Source organism: Nyctibius grandis, chromosome 4 (assembly GCF_013368605.1).
Source record: "Nyctibius grandis isolate bNycGra1 chromosome 4, bNycGra1.pri, whole genome shotgun sequence".
NCBI classification, from domain to species: Eukaryota; Metazoa; Chordata; class Aves; order Nyctibiiformes; family Nyctibiidae; genus Nyctibius; species Nyctibius grandis.
Window position 1 is genome coordinate 100,868,815 of NC_090661.1, and position 21,410 is coordinate 100,890,224.

The window sequence follows — 21,410 nt, forward strand, 5'->3', positions numbered from 1 at the left end:
AATACTTCTTCAGAACAGTATACACTTCATTTTACAAACAAAATAGGAAAGAAAACCTTTTAATGACACCTACTGCATTGCTGGGGGATGTTAAACATCTGTCTTGATGAGTATGGAGACACATAACACACTGGCCTTTCCCAGGAGAATTATTGAATTTGGTCTCATTTTTATTCAGTCTTTGTTCAGGCAACCTCACAAAAAAGTTTTAAATAGCCCAAGATTAAGTTTTAGCTTTGCAATGATAAAAGCAGAACACAAGGACAGACTGTCACTCTAAGCAAAAATTTACTCTCACAAGTAGTTCACTTAATTTAGTACTGCTGTGTACACGATCACTCATAACCAAAGACACTTGTAGAAAGTCACAGTTTATGCAAAATGAGCACACTCCTAGACTTAACCAGGTAGACTGGCAAGAAGAGACAAGCCATGAAAACAGGACTGAATGATGCACCCACTGCAAAACAGAGTACTCCATTACAGAGTAGTTCATCTTTTATCTAGGGTTGAAAGTGATGGCATAATCATGATACCAATGATAGTTTTCTATATAAGAATTATTAAAAATTAAACTTCATCACAAATTTATTCCATTCAAATAATTGCCTATTGCCTTGAATATTCTACAGTATAAATAAATGCATGAAGAGCTCAACTAATTTTCTCCCTCCTGTCTCAGGGTACTTTTGATCATACGCAGTTTCTTTTTGATTTTCCTTAGGTTTGAGAAAGAACAGGCAAGGAAAGTACATCCATCCCTCTGAGGCAATTGCAAAAGATTGTGCGTGTCAGTCTACATCTATGTAAATACCAACATTTTTGGAAACTGGAGAGGGAATTAAATGCTAGTGCTTTTGTCCTCTTTTTCCCCAGCGAGAAATGGCAACACTGATCCTTCTGCTATAGGTAGGATTTTCTGGCATCTTTCCTCCACAGCTAAATGTTTTTCCCTTGGTGAAACAGTGAATCACTTCTGTTGCCTGAAAGACTACAGTTGGATAACACAGATTTTTTTTTTTGTAGAGCTACTGTAATAGTCTAGAAAAGGTTGTTTGTCAAAACTAGCCTACAATACCCCAAAAATTTGTTATGAATAATATATGAGCATTTCACTGATAAAAATTACAATCATCTTATATAATACCGATTAGATAATCGGTAACTTCTCTGTTCCAATTATCTAAATAGAGTTTTCTCACGATTTGTCCAACTTTTAGTGCACCTAGCATATGCAGCAGGTTTTATCAACAGAGCCCTACCCACAGGAATAGGTCCTAGCTGTCTTTAACCGTTTTCATCACATTCTGCTGGTGCTAAGATGCTTTCCTAGAATATTAATATCTTAATCAGGTTTCTTCTTTATCTGGTATTCCTTTCTTACCGTCCCTTGTGAGCCTACATGATGGAAAGATGACATGTAGTACAGACTGAATGCAAATTGCTTAATTTATTCAGAGATTAATAAAGACATAAAACCTAACATTACAAGTTAGGTTACATTACAAGGTAGACCTTATTGCTCTCCACAACTACCTGAACAGAGGCTGTAGTGAGGCGGGTGTCGGTCTCTTCTCCCAAGTAACAAGCAATAAGACAAGAGGAAACAGCCTCAAGTTGTGCCAGGGGAGGTTTAGATTGGATATCAGGAAAAATTTCTCCCTGCAAAGGGTTATTAAGCATTGGAACAGGCTGCCCAGGGCAGTGGTGGAGTCACCATCCCTGGAGGATTTAAAAAACATGTAGATGTGATGCTGAGGGACATAGTTTAGTGTTGGACTTGGCAGTGCTGGGTTAACGGTTGAACTCTATGGTCTTAAAGGTCCTTTGCAACCAAAACGGTTCTATGATTCTATGATTCTAAGTTTAAAAGACATGAAAAGAAATTCGCAGTCATTAAAAATTACTTTCTTTCCTTCCACCCCCTTTTTTCTTGGGGTATTTCCCTTTGCCCCATCTCCCCGTGCATTGCCTCAGGAGGACATGGTGCATGGGAGCTCTAAAGCACAACCAAATTGCTCCTCCTGACAACTTGATTTCTTTTATGTTCACACCCAGGGTGCAAATATAATCAAAAACACAGCAGGTGTTTAAGGAAACTGAGCATCGCATAAATTCTTTCATGGTTCTTTGGGCTTTGGAAAGGATAGAGGTGTGTGAACTGACAGAGCTCCACCTCCTGATTTTGATGAATTTAGATTTGCTCAGTTTTATGGAGGAAGCCTCTGTCAGACAAGAACACTTGATTTCTAGTTGCACAGTGTATTAGAGCAGCACCATCAAAAATGCTGGACCCATGGCCAAGCCAGTTGGTTATCTAACTTGGAAAGAGTAAGATGACACTGATAAAGAGTGAGGAATCCAGTTACAGGGAACTGCAAAAAATAAATTGTGTCCTACAGGAAGAAAAAGTGCATGGAAAGGCCTCTGCAATGTGAGGAGCAGCTTCATTTTGAGCGCCTTGCGTGCGATGAATAACGAAGTAGAAGAAGGAAATGTCAGTTCTTTCTGAGCTAAAAAGATGGGTCAGCAGCTTATCAAAACCTATTAGTTCTTCCAGTCCAATTACACTTTGAATAAACACACCCCATTCCTGTTGTGTTTCCCAATGAATGATTCTGGTTTTTTCTTTCAGGAATAAACTGAATCAGCCACTGCAGGCAATTAACTCAATAAATGACTACCAGGAAGAAGCACTGATGCTGTTTCCATGCTAATCCAAGACCTGCAACAAGCTGTAACAGCACTCATTGCAACAGTGGTGGAAGTGCAGATTATGTTCTTACCTCGATGGCACCTTCACCCACTGATAAAGCCCCTTAAAGATGAAGGGTGACAAATGCTAACGCTGCAAAGCAGCATCTGGCCCTGTACGGGTGCATACCCAATAAGAATTTAGTGTAAATAACTGCTGCATTTAATAAAAATCAACTTTCTAAATATTGACATTTTTGCTCTTTCCTATTTAAGTACAGGCTTATGGAACTGAAAAGAATTGTGAGAATTTCCCCACAAACTGGTCTCCAAAATGGTTTGAGTGTCATCTCCGTTATTCCCTGGAGACGTCCCCGTGTATCCTGCATGCCAATAAAGTCACGGCGCTGATGAAAGCTACGCTTTTCCTTACGCTTCACACCATGTGTGATAGAGAGTGGATCCTCTGCAAACCTGCATAGGGATTTGGGATAGATGACTGCTCTCTGACAGCCCACCAGTCCTTTCAAGAGCTGAGGGGAAATACTGGCTCTGGAATTGTCCCTCCAAGGTAAAAGGTACAGTGGGAAACAAGCAACCCACAGAGCTGGAGTTTTCTAAACCCACGGTTGAAATAAATCAGAATCCTACTGAAAACATGAATATTCACATACACAGGACACCCTTGGTCACTGCCATTCAAGTCCAGGATGTATCTGTTACCCCCAGAGAAGCAGTAGTCTGAGTGCTGCTAACTTTAACTGCTTCATGGTAATACACACGGCAAATATGACAATATTTGCACATAGTTCTCTTTGTGAGAGAATTATCCCTCCCATGCTCCAGATTTTTTTTTTTTTCTGTGAGTATTTAAATATCTAAAGGACAAAAATCAGGCTACCTCTGCTTGGCATGTGGACACCCTACATCAACAGTAGAACTGGAGGCAGCAAGTCTCTGAACAGCAGCAGGAACAGTTAAAGCAGTAATGACAGGCTCTGGAAAGGCAGTTCTCTTTCTGGCACAAGGATTTCTGAAAATACTATTCATAGCCCCCTGCAAAAAAAAAGAGAGCTATCCCCAAGATGCCAGAATTTGAGATCAAAGAGGGGGGAAAAAAGCAAATGAGAGATGTGGAATGAGTAGTGGGCAACTTAGAAAAGGTTTGAACAAACAGTTTTTCAAACATTTATATACATACACACACATATGAAGACAAAAATCCACCATGAGACTATTTACAATGCGCTTAACAGAAACATGGCTTTGCCATAATTTGCAGTATTGAATGCCTTTTTTTTTTAAGTGGCCTTGTATAAGGTTTCACTTTGTACACTGTTTAGCAAGACCCTAATTGTGTTTTGTACTCATATGATAAGAGAAACAGTTTAACACCTGAAGCTGGTGCTAAACATCAGATTGTGTCTTTTCCACAGTCTTTACCAAGGATAGGACCATCTACCTTCGCCTGAGACTTACCAGGGGTCATACGTGAGACTTACCAAGGGTCATACCTGAGACTTACCAGGGGTTATACTGGATTTGACAACCCTTGAAATTTGCTAGAAATTCTTTGCATCCCCAACTCCCCTCCTTCCCCCCTACAAGATAAGCACTAGTTCAGTCACAGTATTTGCCTTCAAATTAATTCATGGAAGTCCTATGGCTTGTACAATGAAATTTAAAAAAAAGAAATCAGACTATGTAATTACAATGGTTCTTTCTTGCCTTAGAAGCTTAAGACATCTGCAAGTGACTGTCCTGATACATAATCTTATTGGCTCCCTAGTACACGTGCACTCAGTAAGATTAATTGCACTGCACTTCAGCCCAAACAACACAGAAACTCTTGTTAGATCATCCATGCAATCTTGTTTTATTAATAAAGCCACTTATAGATACTATGTGGTTGCATTTGAAGAATTATCCTGATACTGTCCATGTATCTGGACAGATTACTTTTGTTTCTTTTTGCATAACTCTACTCACTAGGGATAGGTATTATATCAAAAGCAAAGACATCCAAAGGAAATAAAATTTCTGAGTCTTGGCACAGGCAGCCATGTCAACATCAACTGAGAAAGACTCTTACCTGGCAAAGGACACCCTAAGATTTCCAGTCTCATACAGATGCTACCTTCCTCGAACCAGGACCGAGGGTTTATACGGATATAGCGTGCAACCAGTGGCACCGGCAACATATTGAGAACTGGGATCTCTTTCTCACTGTTTCCTTCAAAAATCTACGCAGGCCAAACACACAGAAATGGCAAAATCAGTTCTTCAAAAAGTCTTTTAGCACTTTTGGTAATAGAAACAAATGAAGTCACCTGGTACAGCCCCAGGTTGATGGCGGCTCAGGCCAGAAATGCTCTTCAAAGAGCACGATCCCTCCCATGCCTCTGAGAGAGGGGCAAAGGAGCCAGAGCTCCACACCCTCTCTCCAGCAATAGGCATCTCATGGGCACGAGATGTCCCCAGGGGCCAGCACACTGACGCTAACCCTTGCACAGGCCATGCAATGAGAAATGTGTGTCATCACAGGCCAGACCACTGCCAGGGTGGCATTCACATCCATAGGCAGACATGTGCAGATTTGTCATGTAGGATATTCTGGGTCCCTCTCTGTATTACATGATTTGCTCTTAAAATTAGTGGGACCACTGAGGGATGCTGCCTTGAAGTCTTATACTGACTAATCTGGCAAATGAAAACTCCACGTGGACAGCCCTCACTTTTCCACCTCTGTTCATCTTCATAAAACATCTGTTTCGTGATACTCACCACATCTCCAGATTCATTTCTGACAGCAGTCCATGCATGACTGTCATTGCTCACCAATACTCTGTAAGAGGTCACCCAGTTACTCCTTGAAAAAGACAGAGAGTATCTAAGTTATTTTTTCATAACTTAGAATGACTGCAAATTATGTTTACTGTAATAAAGCTTGTAAGACTGCTAGCAACGGAAATCCCACTTGGCAAAGTCATGTCAACACTTGGCTGAGTGACATGCAAATCTAGATTCAACAGATAATTAAAAAAGACTAGCACATAGAAGCAACAAACCAAGATAATATTCTGGGATTCCAGGATATTGCTCTCCTTTCCCTTTATATGCAGATTTCAGGATAAATGGCTTATTTAGAACAGATGCATACAGTGTTCAAAAATCTTACCTTTTCAGCTACAGAACATTTATTATTTCTGCTGTTATTATCAGAGAGGATGGAAAAAAAAACCCACTAGGATAAAAAGCCCATGAATTTCAACCAGCAAAATTTCCATTTCTTCCAATACAAGAATGACTGGAGCCTGCAGTTGTTCTTGTATTTATTAGCAATAGATAGAAACAAAGAGACAATTCTGTCTCTGCACAGCAGAGTCCAATTGATCACAGCACGAGTGCACCGCTACAATATTGAGATCAATCTTCAGTAGGCTGATCTTTCTAGTGGCCTGTTATCTGATTTACAGCAAAGTCCCCTTTAATCTAGAAAAGTAAAATCTTCATTTGTACTTAAATTGTGCCTTGTCTGTATTCAGCTAAAGAAGAGTATGAGGAGAAATAACATGCTGCTTCCTATTCTGAGAGGAGTTAAAGCTATGCAGCTTTTACATTGTCTAGGCATTCCCCATGGTAATGTGTGTACAGCTACAGAGAAGGCAATGCCCTGACTCTCCTCTCCTATTTGTTGGTCCGAAAGGGCAGCAGTAATTTATTATTTTCCCCTAACACCTTCCTGGTTTCAAGAGGCAGTGACTTGGAGGAGAGTTGTAGCTTGGAGGTATCTTTGTACCATAAAGTCAGTTCAGGATGATTAAATTCTGTTTTCATGTATATAAACTGATCATGCGTAACCAGCAGCCCTGTAGAGCAGGCGTTCTTGAACAGAGCTACACAGGCAGATTGCTGGGAGTGAAACCAGGGTAAGGACAGCTCTTGGGACTAGGAAGAATAGGGGCAATTTGGGCAGTTTTGGGAGAAGCAGCGGAGCGTGTGGATTGGAGACAAGGGAGTATCTGGAAAGACAGACAAACCTAAGAAAAACTTCCACCTGTACTGCACCCATACAAATGCAACTTTGCTTTTTTTTCTTTTAAAATCAACAAGTAATATTAGCAAACTACCCACAAACACACACGTTGACTTGAAAGTGCTTATGTTTAAAGGGACAAACCAGCTTTTACATGTTCACTAAAAGAGAGTCAGGCTTCTAGTGAAGACCAAAAAGGGGCAGGGGCGGAACAAAAACAAATTAATCAACCACAAGATCAGCACAAGTTCACCCAGCTTCGCCTTGTACAGAATAGGGACCTTCAAATAACGCCTAAGTCAACGCATGGCAGCAGAAAATTTATAACTTCAGATTTCCACTTGCTATTTCATTTTCTGAGTAACAGTGGTCCTGCTTACACAAAAGATTCAAACCAATGTCCACATTTACAATGAAGCCTAAAACCAAAGATTAGGTGTTCAGTAGGATTTAGAAAAGCACTTCTGTATGTAGTTTACTAATACCCCCAAAAGTCAAAGATGAGATATCATGTGATTTTGAAAAAATGACTGAACCAACCCAGCTCTCTTTTACACACTAATCCAGCCCTTTGCAAATTTTTCACCAGCCTTCTGCAATTAATAGATTTTGCCATTCATGTTGGTTTAAATGGAAAAGTCTCAATTAGTACCAATCAGACTGAACTTTTTATTATTGTATTGAAAAGATGAATACATCTGCCACCTGTAATGCACACACTACTTCAACATTTTTTAAACAACTTTAACAAGTTAGCAGCCTTTTGAAAACACTAATTGTCTGCCTGTCAGCAGAAAATCTCCTGGGGCAGGGGATTTGCCAGAGATCTGTAAAGTGCCATGCTTGCATCTCATCTTCGTGGCTGTAAAATAATATACAACAAAACAGGCGGTGACTTCAGCATGCTATATAAGTTTCTACTAACTCTTGTAAAGAACTTTACTGTCTTCCCTTAACTTCTGCAATAACCTGGCTGTCACACCAGAAGATTTCACTGCAATAACAAGGAAGGCAGATTTACATCTAGCAACGATGGAAATTAGGAATTTTGGAAATGGCCAACATCAAAACTCCAGAAAAAGGAAAAATAACTTTTTCTGATTGAAAAAGAAACCAAGTTTGAGAGCAAAACCCATAGCTTTGAATGGAGGTGTACATATTCAGTGCACATAAAATGGTAGTGTGGGTGTTTTTTGATGTTTTTTTGTTTTGGGTTTTTTTGTTTGTTTGGTGGGGTTTTGGGGGTTTTTTTTAGTTTGGTTTTTGGGTTTTTTTCTAAATATTCTTGGCCATTTTTCAAAAGCAGGGTAAATGACCAAAAGAGGCAATCTTTCTTACAAACCAAAAAGACATCGTTTCTTCTGAAGTATTACAGAACTTTTTCAACTGCACAAATAAGATTAGGAGGACAAACACAATACATCCATATTCATTACTCTACACCTGCAAAAAAATCACTCAAACAGAATATCACAGCCACATGAAAACAAGGTACAGTGGACACTCTGTATAATTGAGAATTTTGTAAGAAAATCATGGCATATATAGACAGTTTTTAAAAGAACCAGCTCATTTTATTGGCATAACAAAATGTTACTGTTGCACTAATGCTTCCAATCTAGGACTTTTATTTACTGTATTTTAATTTTCTCACTCCCTACAGTTACAAAGGTTCAAACTTTTGCCAAAAGAAAATATATACTTATCAGTCACACACATATTCCATCTTGAGTGGCAAGTTACATGCTTTTCAGAGGCAGTCTGCCAATTAAAATACAAATGGGACTATATCCATTCTTGTACATTTGCAATATAGAAGGACTACAGAGGGTCATGGGATGAGATAAATCAGCATAATGTGTTAGGTCACACACCACGTCCTATAAACTGTGCTTGCCTGTAAGGAATAAGCATCCACTTTGCATTTGTTGAGATGCAGAATAAAACCATCACAGGTGACCAGATCCTTCTCCCACTGGCCCTAAATGCAAAACCACCTCTAGGGCCTTAAATTTTTCCCCCTTTTTTCCAACTTCATAAGAAAACCAGCTTCTGCCAATATTAAGAATGCTCCTGAAAATTCAGATTCCCCTCAAAAATGGCATCTTCTGCCTTGAAATCACATTCTCCATGGAGGGGAACGGGAACACTGCACTCATTCGTGTGTTCAGAGTATCTGGAAAACTAGCAGAAGCTAATCCACAGGGTGTCTGACCAGGTGGCTGAGTATCTTTAATATTTCTACAGATACAGACCACTGGAAGAGCATTCACACACTAAATCTTCTTGAAAGCTGCAGATTTTCTACACATGTGCAGCACAGGAGGTCTGTTGCTTCCAGGAAGCAGATGGATGTGTTGCACATGCTCGAATCAACAGCCAGTCTATTTACAATAAACACAGTGCTCCCTGGAACCGAAGAGTTTAGTATGTCCACGGTGCTCAGTTTATTCACGTAGACACAGAAATCTAAAGCTTTCAGGGAAATCCATCACAGAAACACGACACCTAACGCAAAGTCTTGTGCTAGAAGTACAATGTCATCTGCTTTGTGCAGGTTGTTGCCTGATAGCAGGAAGATCCATCTCAGTGGGTTTGGGATTTGTAGGCATTAATTTCTGCAGCACATCACATCAAATCTTTTTGGGGCCCATCAGCACTGAACAATAAGACTGGAATCTAAGGAAAGCTGAAAGAAAGCTATAAAGCTTTACAATACTTAGGATGTCCCTAGTGTTGTTTTAGAAAAGCTATTCTGAATTCACTCTATAAAATCTCCCTGGTTCTACTATTATATTACTCAAATATTTGTTGGTTTTATAGAGTCAAGGAGACATAATTCAGGGAAAGACCTATGCCAGCATTCAGAAAAGAGTGCGTTAATTATCAAGCTCTTTCTTGGCAGGACGCTAGGCAATACAGAAGTTATTGCATGACAGCATCTTCCAAAGCATTCAAGGTTGCCTCTAGTTCATCATGCTCTAGCACAAAGTGCTACTTACACGGCTGCCTCACGAGTTTCATCAATGCTAGAAAAGGATGATGAGATACTGATTTGATAGGAATAATTTGGCTTCAGGTGCTTCCCATCAGTAATACTTTTCAAAAGTTACGCCAGCCTTATTTCTTCAAGAGAAACCTACCTGCAAAATCTCAGTATCTATTGCCAACATTAATCAATTAATTTCACAGAAAGTAAATGCAAAAATCAAAATATGATTCAAATTCACTTAATGTGGTGGATTTTTTTAAATTACTATTAATCTGTTGGGTTTTACCTGTAATGCATTAGCTTTAGGTAAGGCTTATTTGAACATCTTCGATTTTAAATCCAGTTTCTTGAGATGCATGGAAATGTCCAGCTTGTGCATGTTCATCCAGAAAAAGACAAGCTGGGGGATTAAGTGACTTGCCCAGGGACAGAGAGGAAAACTGAATCAAAGCAGAGAATTAAAAGCATATCTACAGCCTTGGCAGGTTCCTGTCCAAAGAATCAGCTTTTCTTTATCCAACCACATCATCAGGCTACTGAGCATAGGGAAAGACATCATGACAGCACCAGAACAACAAAACATCTTTCTGCCTTGCCTTCCCCAATATAACTTTCTTACTTTTCTTTATGTGTATTAGACACATAGATGAATCCCAACTCAGCGCAACACACAGCGAGTGCTAAATGAGGGGCAGTGGAGGGATGCCAGGCCTTTGGTTGCCCAGCCTCCAGCAGGCGAGTACATCAGCTGAGACTTCTGACTATTTGGAGACAGTTTTATTTTGTTTGAGCAGCATCTGCTGCCTGTAATATTTTAAGGCCAAGCTTCTCAATTACGGAAAGCTGAATAAGCAACAAGTGAAATAAATCCAATACTCTTATCCTAGTCTCTAAGGATGCTTTTCCACATCAGTAGAACCCCACGTGATTTGAGATAAATGAGGAAGGTTGGCAGGTGCTGGTCAGCAGAAGCTCAAGCCCACAGAGGCAGAAATGCTGGGGATGAGATTAGCCAACATTGGCAGAGTTCACGTCAGCAGCATCTACAATGGACCTGGCTCCAGCTGACCATATTATTCTTCTGCTGTCATGGTAATCTGATTTATCTGCATTACAAAACCCTAAAGTTAATAGAAAATAGAACCAGGCAGGCACACAGATGTGTATCCTTCAGTAACAGATAAACTGACAAGCCAAAACACTTGAAATAGTGGAATATCTATACCAAAAAAATGCTAGGCAAGCCTTAGATTAAACTGTACTCATGCAACAGAATCAGCATGCTGGCAATTAAATGGCTTTCTCCTTGAAAAAGTAATTTGTAGTCTCATGCAATTAAATGTAAAACCATTAATATTAATATTCTATAATAATATTTATGCTGATAAAATTTTAAATCACCCACTGCCCAACAGTTTCAAAAACAAGCCAAGTCAAAAAATGCTCAGGCTAACCACAGGTAGCCCAGCAAGTTTTAAAAACTAATTAGAATAAATATGATTTCATAGACGGGGCTTGACTAGCAAGCAAGGGTATTTTTTTTAATAATTGAAATCTTTGAATGTTTAATTTTTAAAATTGCTTCTAGCTGACTTAAATGAATATACTGCTGTGAAATGTGGCTCTTCGGAGGCCCTACGAAGAAAACCTCAGGGCCAGAATTTCACTTGCTCAGAATGAATTAAGCACAGATTTTTCAAAGAGCTCTTCTCAGTGAGAAGGAGTTGGGCTTGCAAATGCGTTTCCCACCCAACGGCTGCCACTTACACCCAGGTTTTTACAAGATTTTAATCTCTGATTTCTTTCTAGAAAATACGGTGCCAGCTGTGGGTGTTTCCTTTTGCAGTTGTACATTCAGTTAGTAACACTTGAAGGTGCCAGGCCTCCTGTGCAGGGTCAAAGACATCCTCTGCCCCAAAGATTTTATGGTCTTAACACCTCTCATTTCGGGCCACTCCTTGCAAAGAGATCTATGCATGTGTTTGAAACTCTTCCTGCACCAGACTTTCCCCTTTCATATCTTCTACATCTGCTAAACACAACCAAGCTGTGATTCCTTTTCTTCTAAACCTCCTTTTGTGACATTTTTAATTTTGCATTCTTATTTGTGCCTATCACACCTTTGTAAATCAGTCACGTATTTGAGGAGAAAAATCTGAACTATATAGGTCCTGCCTCACTATGTCTTTTTGTCCCCTTCTCGTGAATATTAAAGTAATGGAAAATGAAATCTCTGACAGTAACCAGCAAATGCTGCCATTTGTGTGCACAGCTGTGAGCATACGTAAAGTAACGCTGAAGGGGCTCACATCTACCAAGCACACACAGAGATGTGGCCAAGTGCCACTCGGTGCCCGCAGAAGGGATGCTGACTTGGGAAGGCTGCTCAGGGCACGGGTGGAGGGGAAAAGAGCAGCTGCCTGATGTCCCCTAGGTACCATAGAATAGAATCGTTTTTGTTGGAAAGGACCTTTAACATCATCAAGTCCAACTGTTAACCTGACACTGCCAAGTCCACCACTAAACCATATCCCTAAGCACCACGTCTATACGTCTTTTAAATACCTCCAGGGACAGTGACTCAACCACTGTCCTGGGCAGCCTGTTCCAATGCCTGACAACCCTTTCGGTGAAGAAATTTTTCTTGGTATCCAATCTAAACCTCCCCTGGTGCAAATTGAGGCTGTGATGAGTTGGAGGAAGTTTGAAGGGCTGAATTTCTCTCTTCTTGCTCCAGACTTCAGGTCTCAGCAAGTTAAATCCCATCTTTAAGGGCTCTGACAGACACGGAGAAGTTGCCATCAAGAAGACAAGATGATGTGTGAGCTGCTGTGCAAGAACTGTCCCCAAAGATGTAGATTTTCCCTTGGAAAACCTAAGGTTCCAAGATTAATTCAAGGTAAATTTTGTTATTGAGTCCTTTGAAGCTTCTTATACCCTCAGAATGCACATGAAAAATATACAAATCAAGGCTGTAATTAATAAGTGTGAGTAATCTGTTGCAGCAGATGCCCGTATTCATTTGACACATCATTTTCCTAAAGGCTTCAGCTCATTTGATTTCAAACTGCCCATTGCAGTCCCTTCCACTGAGGTTAAAAAGCTTTCCTTCCTCTTCTGAACAGCCCCAGAAAACCTCACAGTGCAAAGCAGGTTCTCTCCACACACCACCACCCTTTCCCAGCGCAAAGCAGTGATTAACCAGGCAGGAGCCCTGCTCGTGGGGATGGCAGTGACCTGCTCCCTCCCAGCACTGCACAGTGAGTCACCGAGTCTTTGGCAAGGGAGACGTAACTGGAGCAAGAGCACCGTGACAAATCATACCCGCAACAGAACATCATCAGTTGTGACACGCTTGTCAAACAGACTTGTGAAAGTATAAATACATTTCTGGGTGCGCTGTCAGAAGTCCACCTACGCGGATCATCTGAGCTGGTCACAAACGCAGCTCCCCAGCGCCGGGAGCGGATGGCGAGTGTTCATCAGCGGTGATGAATGCTGTACCAAAATCCTGTGCAGGGCACAAGAACTGAGGTGGAAGATGAACATGGCACAGGAATTGAAGTTCAGTAAATCGATGGAGAGCACTCGAGGCTGAAGCTGCCAAAGGCTGACTCTCAGTGCTGCAACAACTGAGCTCGTGAGACGGCTCCACCAAGCCAGAGTTAACAGAAAATACAAATTAAGAAAACCAATCATAAACACTAGTATAATATGTAACTAGTGACACTAATATATTAAGGGAGCCTTTTTCTGCACTGAATTCAGGTTGTTTTGTAACTCCCATCAATATATTTGATATTATTTCAGTGGATTTGGAGCAATTCACTCTATGAGAGTCTGACTTTGGGGAAGCTGTAATAATCTCTGCAGTCCTGTCACCCAGTCAGGGCAAATAACAGTTTGCACTGATTTAATGCACTGGAACAATTCAAGTCAGTACGCAGCAGCTGCTTATTTTGTTACATGATTTGGATAGAACATCGAGACATTTTCATTGAATTTGCTGAAATTTCATTGGGGTGTGTTTTCACAGCCTCTGCGTGGGGATAGGAGGTACCACTTTGAAAGTCAATTCCACATATGTCTGTTGTCCTTGTGAGCTGGACAGGATTTCGAGTTTATTGTACTATGCTTTCAGAAACAGCACTGTGCTGTTGCTGTATTTTGTCCTTTCTTCTTGTGTACAGCACAAAATTCTGTTTTCTCAGGTATCTGTAGAAACAACTCAAATACCTAGAGTAACCACTATACAGTCCCAAATGCTAATGCAGTTACACTGAATGGATTATCACTGCTCTTTATACTCTGGTTATTGGAATACTGAAGATGCTGACGTGATTATCTCTTCATGAAGCCAATCTTACTACTGAGACCATGGTCTTAATACCACGAATGGCTGATAAACTGGGGAGGAAGAAAGGATTTTTACCCTCTGGCAAGCAAGGAAGTTTACCACCTTGCAATCCTCACATACAGACTATCCATAAAAGCAAATCTCAGCTCCTGAGGAATTGCCTGTGAGTATAGCCATGAATTAAAATTTGAGGCAACATATTTAGTTTGTGACTAAAGAAAGAGCAGAATGCTGTACCACCAAAATTATAAGCAAGTAAACTGCACTGACCTAAATTTATCCTCACCTATATCTCTGGAAGGTACCCAGCTTGCTACAGACCTAAAGTTCCCTAAGGACAGTGTGTCAAAAGGGATGCTGAGGGACCATGAAGGGCTACACTGCACACATAGCAGGCTGAGGGTGAGGATGTACTATAGAAAACTGCAAAATTATTCCTCTATTCAATCACAAATATCTTGTCTTTAGTAAAAGCATGGCCAGACACAAGATCAAATCTGCTGGATATTTATTATTTGCTATCCCTATGGAGTAGCACAAGGATGTCAAACAAGTGACACAGTAGGGAGACTGTAATGGTGTCTATACTAGCTTCTAGTTAAAACAGCTTCAACAGTGATTACAAAAATGACCAGTTTAAAAGTGGGTCAGTTTGGAAGCAAGCAATATGTGTAAGTCACTGTAATTATTTCTTTCTGAGAGCAATGCCATTGATCTCTTGTCTCCTCCAACCAACCAGCCTTTTAAGCCCTGTTGCAGGTTTGCAAGGCATGCGGACTAACCTCTACCCAAATCAGACTTTAAAAATTGCTACCCCCGCATTTTTTTTCTTAAAGACAAATAATTTGCACAAAAGTAAAAAATCTTCATTATTTTCATGAGGCTGAAAGGTCTTAAAGAAAACATACTTGGAAATAAGTCTATTGTGATTTTTTCTAAAAATTCTGGAATTTTGTTTTGGAATTTTAGCATTCTGCACAGATTATTTCATCCATGCTTTTTATTATTGTTGTTATTTTGTTATGTCATGACATGCAGTGATAGTGTCCAATTTAACATGGTTGAAAGATTCATTTTAATAAAATGCATTGTCACAAATACATCTTACTCACTGAAACATTGCATCCTCTTCTAAAAACCTAAATGACACCCTCTGCATTGAAACAGTCTGAAGCCTTATACAGTCAGTACACATTAAGTCTCCTTAGACATGTGGGTTTTCTCTTGATACAAAAGATGGTGCTGAATTATCAAAAGACTGTTTGGGTTGTGGGAAACACGTATTCCCTTGTTTTTTAGATTCCTGTCAAACTGCTAAGAGTGATTAATATTTTTTTCCCCCTCTGTCAAGAGAGTGCATATTTTAAATTATCACATCATTGCTTTAAATACATGGCACAATTCCACAGTGATGCTTTCAGTGTCCCTCTCAACAGCCTTGGACAGTTGTTTAAAGATACTTGGTTCATAAAACTGAAGGATGTATTGGTAGCAATATAAAGAACTACATATTGTATTTCTCCCCCAAATATTCAGCCATAAACCCTCCTGTAGCCCAGCTATGGCACCATCCCCCTCTCAGACGAGGATGTCACATGCCTTTCTAAGCGGTCACATCACTCACACAACTTCGTCTAGCCTGAGAAGGCAAACAAAACAGCTCTGCAAAGAGATGCCACCAATGTCTATCTATCAACTACTGGATATTCATGGTGAAACAGTGTGATAACCACCCAGAGACACTCATCTCCAGATGTTCTCTGTTCATACAGAGGAACTGATATTCTGCCCACTCTCAAGGTGTTAGCTTTTATTCATATCAAGCCACACTTGTAGCACCTCTGCGTTTTGGATATCCTCAGTATAAAAATCAAAAAGGAGTCCAGGTTCTTGCAGCAGGGCCCCACTTTATCTGAGAAATTCAACATCTGCAGATCTTCTGGATAATCTAAGCAGAGTTTGCCATTTATGACAGTAAAAGAGAGCTTTGCCGTGATTTCAGGTTTTCCAAGAAAACCTGAGGTGCCTGAACACCAACAGCCGTTGAACCCACGTGCCTGCTTTGACTGATAAAGGGAAGGACTCCTCAAATTCAGGGGTTTTTGTTCAAAGCCTCTTTTTTTCTTGTTACAGAAAGAAAAGAGAGAAGCAGAAAGATTTGATTCCACATGGCTATTACGGAATTCACAGCCAGGCAGTCTGATCACAAAAGTTGACTCAGAAGTGTTTTTCCTTGAAAAGGAAATGATTAAACAATTCAAATATTCATTACTAACCAAGCATGGTTTCCTTCTTTCTCTAGTCAGGTCATCTGTGCTTTCAAGAGCTGTTTCTGCACCTTGGCTTCTTGGTCCTCAAGGCTGTCGTGTCTCAAGCAGAAGAGCCCTGGACAGGAAAGCAGAGCCACAGCCCGCAGGGGAAGACAGACAAGAAATAGCAACTTTCCAAGTGAGACTGGGAGGGGAATAACTGAGATGAAGCAGTTCCTGCCAGCATACAGAAAGTGACAACCCCGTGCAATATAAAGCAGAATCAAAGGCCAGACTGCTAATAACTCAGATGTTGCAGCCCTGCAATGAGAAGCAAAGTTATTTGCTGCAGGATTCAGTGGGGAGTCCTTGCTTGCCCTCCCTTGTAATTTTATATGTCCTCATTGAACCAGCAGCAGGAAGTGAAAGGGACCAGGAGAGGTACAAATCTGATCTAGGCAGAAGCTCAGAGAGGACTTTCAGTTAAGTAAATTTTTCCACTCTTTTTTTAAAGTTTCTTGGTGAATACAAAGAGGAAGAAAGAAAAAAAAGGTTCCTTTTCTCATTCTTTATCACTATCACATAATAGCATTGGTGAACTTAGCATATATTCCAGTGTCTTGATTTTTTTTTAATATAAAGCTGGGAAAGTCTCCAAGGCTTAAATAAAAATCTTACCTTGGCTCTCAAGCTTGGCAGGCTTTTACGTCTAATACAACACTGATCAGAGGCTTGTTTTTTGGCTCTCCTACCTGAAATAACTTATTCTCCAATATATAGTTCTATTAGTTATGAAAGCACTATATTCTTGTCACATAACTTCATGAAGTTGGGAAGGTGCCTCAGGTAACAGAATGGCATCTTTTCGTAAAAGATTTTGTATCATAAACGGTCCTTTTTGATACCATGACAGTCAGTAGCTAAGTATAAGAGAAGGAAGCTAACAAGTCTCCTTTGCTTCTAGTGCCCATTATAGCAAAACAGTCACAAAAGAACCCACCCACCCCAATGAAAGTCCTACCAGCCTGTGTCTCCTGGGCTGGCTTACAAAAGGCAATTCACTGCATGCAACCCCTATGACTATGGTCAGCTCATAGTCTCCTGAGGTTGCCACAAGTACCAAAGCTTCCATCAGTGTCCCTGAACCCCACCCTACAGCAACTTCTGCTCCCAGCTCGGGGTCTCTACTGCTGTCTGGATTCAATTTCCCTTTGAGTAGCTCTTCTCCACACCAGGATTTCATGTTTTTTCCTTTCCTCTTGCTTTCTTGACTGCTGGAGGAATTGGGGTAGAAAGTCATACTGAGAAGATCACCTTTCAGATGCAATATGATGATTAATTCAAAAAGCAGCATCTGCCATCTTCCTGGGTATGATGTCCCCAGGTGCTGAGAATCTGGAAACCCCAGAACACCACTCTTGGCTCAGATAAGGGTTGTGTACATCAGCCTAAACTCTTGAAAACATGAACATCTACTCCGGTACCTCATGGAGTACCAAGTTATTTTTAAAATCTAAGGACTTACACATGCAGAAGGAGAGCACACAAACATCAACTACCCTGATTTTAGCTGTTTAGTCTGATGAGGGGAGAGAGAAAATGAGTTGGACTCCAGGGAATCCAGTCCTACAGCCAAGGCTGTACCAAGAGACACCAAGTGAGATGGAAGCCATCACATCCTGACACAAAAAGACACCTCCACAGCAGTTGCTTGTGTGCAAGCTGGAGGTAGGGAAGGAGGTCACCCCTTACTGGGACTATTCCTCCCCACTCCCCTGACCCCTCCATGGGGAAAAGCCCAGTCACACAGGACATGCTTTCCAGGAGACATTAACCTGCCCCACAGTGCAGCTGGTCTGGTTGAAACCATCTTTGCTCCTATGAGGCAGAAACATGCCTGTTTCTCCTCAAATCTGGGTAACAATCCAGAAGGAGCCTGGACCTGTTCTCCCAGCACCAACTCTGCTCTTCCTGCAGACCCTCAGGGTTCTGCCCACCAACTTTTCGTGGGGGAAGAGGGCAAAAGCAAGATTCAGTAATTGAAAAACCAACCAACCAACAAAAAGATGACTGTGAATACCAGCTATATATAGAGCGTCAAGTCCTGCTGTAAACTCGCAATAGAGCTGAACTAAAAATAGCAATACGACAAGACAAAGCAGTGCAGCACCGGTGTTGATAGGAACAACGATGTCAAGAGTACGAATATAGGAAAGAACAAGACTTTGCTACAGTAATTATCTACCTAACACAGAACAATGTGGAACAAATATAGAAACCTTATTGCCAAAAAGGCTCCTACTCCCACAGCAATGTTAAAAGAAACTAAAAAAACCCAGAAAATTAAACTATAGAAGGAAAAAAACCTCTCTTTCTTTTTTCTTAGCTATAATGGTATTTTTCTTGTTTGCCCTTTATTACATGGCACATTCATTTTCTTAAGCGAGAGATCTGACCAGAATGGATCTACAGGCTATGCATCTCCTGGATACTTGGTCAAAAGGTCTAGCAGCACAAGTGGAATTGTTTGTCCACATAACACAGTGACACTCAATGAGAAATTAAGAGGCTGAACTAACACTGTAAATATCAGGAGAAAAATAAACCATCACGTCCAGTTCCTGTTTATGCCAGCTGATTGCTGTGTTCCTCATATGCAATTCTCACCTCATTCACACTGTGTTATACAGCAATCTGGGCACCCACACTCAGAAGCAGGTCACAAATGAATAAATGCAGACAAGTCTGTGCAAAACAGCTATTTCCCAGTGCCACATGCTCATTCTGTAACATGAGCAGTAACCAGAAAGCTCATGAATGCTTTCAGCGTTGGAAGTGGGCAGCACTCTCAGACCAAAGCTGAGTTCCTGGGCTGTGTGTGGCTGGATTGCCTCCTCAGACCAATGCAGCAAGGCAGCTGCCTTATTCATGGCAAGCTCTCCTTCCTAAAAGCTGTTTAACAAGCAGTCCTGAACTGCATGGGGTCTTCCTGCCATCCAGAAACACAGCACAACATGCCTGGTGCCAAACACTGCAGTCCTGGTCAACACATACTGCGTGGGTTTTGGTTGTATTATAAATTCCTCTATAGAACAAAAAAAGTATAGATATGTTCTTTTCTTCATAAAAGTATAGATATAAAATTTGGTTTAGCTGTTCTTTTAAAAACCACGTTGCTTTGGAATGTTAACATTTATTTGATTGCCTGTGTATTACGAAATCGCAAAGATCACTGGTTATTCTTTAAGATGATAAAGTAATCAAGTTTAACACTGGAAAAGAATAAGGAAGTTTCACACAGGCAAATTTGACAAGGTAATTATAAAGGCATATAATCTGAGGGAATCGTGTTGCTTCCTTTGCTAGATATAGGTAATGACTACAGAAGTTTGTTACTTTCAAACTTGTATTTTATGCCATCTATAAACACTTTGCTTTTTACTGTTCCTCCATTCCATTACTTGACGTCACACAGCATTTCCATTCTTTCTTTTTTCCTTGAAAACCCAAAAGATAATATAACATGAATTCCTTGGTCTGAAAGCTCAGAATCTCACGGAGAAACGTAAGCATGTACTTACGACCAGAGAGAGTTTCTTCCTTGTGTGATGACTCCAGTGAATTTTGTTAGCCTTCGAGCATCTACTTCAATCCACTGATATGGGTCATTTCTTCCTGCACACCAGGCACCATCATAAAAATCATTTTCGTTAACACCTGCCTGAAAAGAAGGCAAAACTGTCTTTATAAATAAAATCAGAATGAAGAAACTGAAGGTCTTTCATGGGAAAAAGAAAAGAACACAAGAAGTCATCATTCATTCCGCTTACTCCTTTGGTACCAGTTTAAGACCCCTGAGACTGTCATTCTCAACAGCTATATGGAGTGATCAAATACTTTCTTACTTGAAGTAGGGAGGGGAATTCTGCCAAGTCCCTTTAAAAACTAAGAACCATTACATATAAATTTAAGTTAGATTTAGAGAGCACAAACAGAGCTTCAGTTCAGTCCACGTGTCTGTGCCTGTGGCCCAACAGAGCCTTTATCCAGAACAAATTATCCACATGGTCTTCAGAGTTCTGAAAGTCCTGAAAAGCCAACTCCAACCCATGTAAATGATGGTCAGTGCTGGAGCAAACTCCTTCCCCTGGAAGCAGCAAAGGAGAATGTAGGGCATATGGAAACAGTAATACCATTTCCCAACAATTTTCAGTCTCACAATTACTAATTTTCATCACTTGTATGTCAAAGGTTAAAAATTCAGGAATGCCCAACTGTATTCCAACTTGTGTGCCAATCTATATCCCAATTTATGCTGGCAAGAACACCACAAACAGCCTTCTCAACATTTTCAAAGAAATAGCTGCAAGGTATTTTGAATAAGCTGCGTTCCAAATACATCTGAAATAGCATTTAAAGAAACATAACATCTGAGGTCTTTAGATATTTATCTTATTGCTAAAGCCCAGGAAATGTTTGGCACCAAGCTGGCTACTGCCATAGAGAGAGCACAGAAGATTTTCCATATGGTCCTCTAAGGCTACATGTATTTTTATGGTATTTCATCTGTGTTCAATATGGATTTATCATTGCTATCCACACAATTCCAAAAATGGATACCCTTAATTATTTCTGAAATATAAATGGAGAGTCTGGAAAACTTTGTAAGTCTGTATTAAAGACAGATCTTAAAGCTCTGGTATACTGTTATTGTATGTTCAGTGGTATATTTTCAGTTGGTGTGTATATAAACCCAAAACCTAAATGAAGAACCCAGGAATACAACTGTCGAATTTCCTGAATTATCCCTCAGATTCCCACTGAGCAGTATTAGCAGATATTACAGCCGTAACTGAGTTACAATGGCAGAGAAACCACCTGTAAAAACGGCCTGTCTACCTCCATTTTTACAGATGGTTTCTACCAAAATGGGCATTGGGTGGGTCTAACTCCCAAAGAGAGGATGCAGTTGTTAATCCCTTTTTCCAGTGCGAGTCTGGTGGCATCTGAAGGAAGTGCTGCAAAACACAGACACAGATTCAATTCCTAAAACTTCTCATTTTCTCAGGTATTCAAATCTGA

General features: G+C 40.4%; 1 protein-coding gene across 1 annotated transcript in view; it reads right to left on the minus strand.

The window, feature by feature from the left end:
* Positions 1 to 21,410, minus strand: part of CPXM2 (carboxypeptidase X, M14 family member 2) — an 86,950-nt gene that overhangs the window by 23,542 nt on the left and 41,998 nt on the right. The window contains exons 4-6 of the mRNA XM_068397463.1: positions 19,910 to 20,049; positions 5,479 to 5,563; positions 4,787 to 4,937 (exon numbers count right to left, since the gene is read on the minus strand). Coding sequence (XP_068253564.1) covers positions 4,787 to 4,937; positions 5,479 to 5,563; positions 19,910 to 20,049 — 376 coding nt within the window. The remainder of the gene's footprint in view (positions 1 to 4,786; positions 4,938 to 5,478; positions 5,564 to 19,909; positions 20,050 to 21,410) is intronic.